This window comes from Trichosporon asahii (assembly GCF_000293215.1).
Source record: "Trichosporon asahii var. asahii CBS 2479 unplaced genomic scaffold scaffold00071, whole genome shotgun sequence".
NCBI lineage: Eukaryota > Fungi > Basidiomycota > Tremellomycetes > Trichosporonales > Trichosporonaceae > Trichosporon > Trichosporon asahii.
The window spans coordinates 1,309,805-1,311,574 of record NW_014040854.1 but is presented as its reverse complement, the minus strand read 5'-3'; the positions used below and the strand labels follow the sequence as shown (position 1 = coordinate 1,311,574).

Below are 1,770 nucleotides of genomic sequence, written 5' to 3'. Positions count from 1 at the left end.
TACCACTGACAGCACCTGGCTTCTAACGTTCAGACTAAAGTATGGCAGACATGGTCAGTGCATCTCAACGTCACCCACACCGTCATGGTGTTCGCCAATATTCGCTCCTTTCTCCGTGGTTACGAACTCCCCGCCCTTCCACCACCGCCATCGACTGAGCGAAGTGTCTCCGACGTCTCCTGGATCCTACTTTTCCTGCAGGGGCGACTCGGCCTTCAAGCTCCTGTTGCCCACTCATCATTCCTCAAGCCGCGTCCTGGAACAGTGGAGTTTGTCCTTGACCGCGACGGCCCCGTGTCGCTATTCAGCGTGCTCGAACGACACCTCCGTGCACATCCCATCGCCACCGAGGTCGGTCAGTTCACCGATGCTGCACGACTCTTCACGACCATCTTCACCCACTATCCGCCGGTTGCAGACGCAGAGTACATCACCAGCCTGTTACGCGACCTGCTCCTTGTACCAGCGCGACTCATCGAGGGGCTATACTTTGAGAAGCGCGCCGTGGAGGACGAAACAGTGCGCGATATCCGCTGGGAAGATGTGTCCGAGCGTACCACGATATCGTTTGCGAACAAGTATGCCGGACTCGTTCCACTACTAGAGCCGGTTAAGTCATCTCCGGGCAAGCGGAAGAGGAGTTCAACAGTGTCGCGCGTGATCCCAACAGTGCTCAGCTTCGAGGTACAGAAGGTCCCGCCTCTACCACCTGGCTACCCGCCGGCCCGCCACTGAGCACCCAGCCGTTCGGGACTGCCTCTGGATCATGTGGGGCCCTGCCTAGACGGTCAAACCAAAACACCAAAAAAATATGATTACGTACAATTAATAATATACCCTAATATGCAATGGACATTTCCTTTTTGGTTTTGCACAGTCATTGCTGCATGTCGGGATGAGAGCTGGAGACTGATGAATGACTGTCGTTCTTATCCTTCCCACGACGAGCCATTGTTGCCGTCCAACCAAGATGCAAGATGCATGTGCACGACGACCAGAGGTCGGAGACAGCCTCCCGCAGATCCGAACTTTCCCACGGTCCGAGTGCCGCATGGTCTGATTGCCACATGGTCTGACTATCCCACGGTCTTGTTCCCACATGGCCTGGGTCTCCCACGGTTGCAGACAACAGTTGGCACACGTACAGCAACAAGGATTTACGATGAGGGGTCGGAGACAGCCTCTCGCAGTTTCGAATTTTCCCACGGTGTCTAACAGATCCAAACATTCCCACGGTCTGAGGGCCGCATGGTCTGAGTGCCACATGGTCTGGCTATCCCACGGTTGCCATGGAAACTCTCCCGCGGTCTGGGTCTCCCACGGTCTGACTATCCCACCCACGGTCCGGACCCCACATGGTCTGGGTCTCCCACGGTTGCCATGGAAACTCTCCCGCAGTCCGGGTCTCCCACGGTCTGGCTATCCCACCCACGGTCCGGACCCCACATGGTCTGGGTCTCCCACGGTTGTAGACAACCATTCGGACAGGAGTCTCGACGAGGTTTTACGATTAGGGGTCGGAGACAGCCTCTCGCAGATTCAAACTTTCCCACGGTTGCCCACTGACTTTGCTGACTTTTGACGTCAACAGACAGCCCTTTGCTGATTCAAACTTTCCCACGGTTGCTGGCCCTGGCTTCCCACTGATCTTCGCATGGCCGGCAGATATGGATTCACTGTGGGTCCTTTTGCCGTTTGCCTCACGTGCATGTCAGATACCCATCCCGAGGTCTACTGCGTCATTGCTCTGACAGAGATCCGGAGAGAGCC

At 56.2% G+C, this 1,770-nt stretch overlaps 1 protein-coding gene across 1 annotated transcript; it reads left to right on the top strand.

Annotated features, from left to right (window-relative positions):
- Nucleotides 1–84: 84 nt before the first annotated feature.
- On the top strand, nucleotides 85–735 carry A1Q1_05387 (uncharacterized protein; the record flags this gene model as incomplete). Its single annotated transcript, XM_014322119.1, has 1 exon — nucleotides 85–735. One exon carries the CDS (start codon nucleotides 85–87, stop codon nucleotides 733–735), a length of 651 nt encoding a protein of 216 aa, XP_014177594.1.
- Between the last annotated feature and the right edge of the window lie 1,035 nt (nucleotides 736–1,770).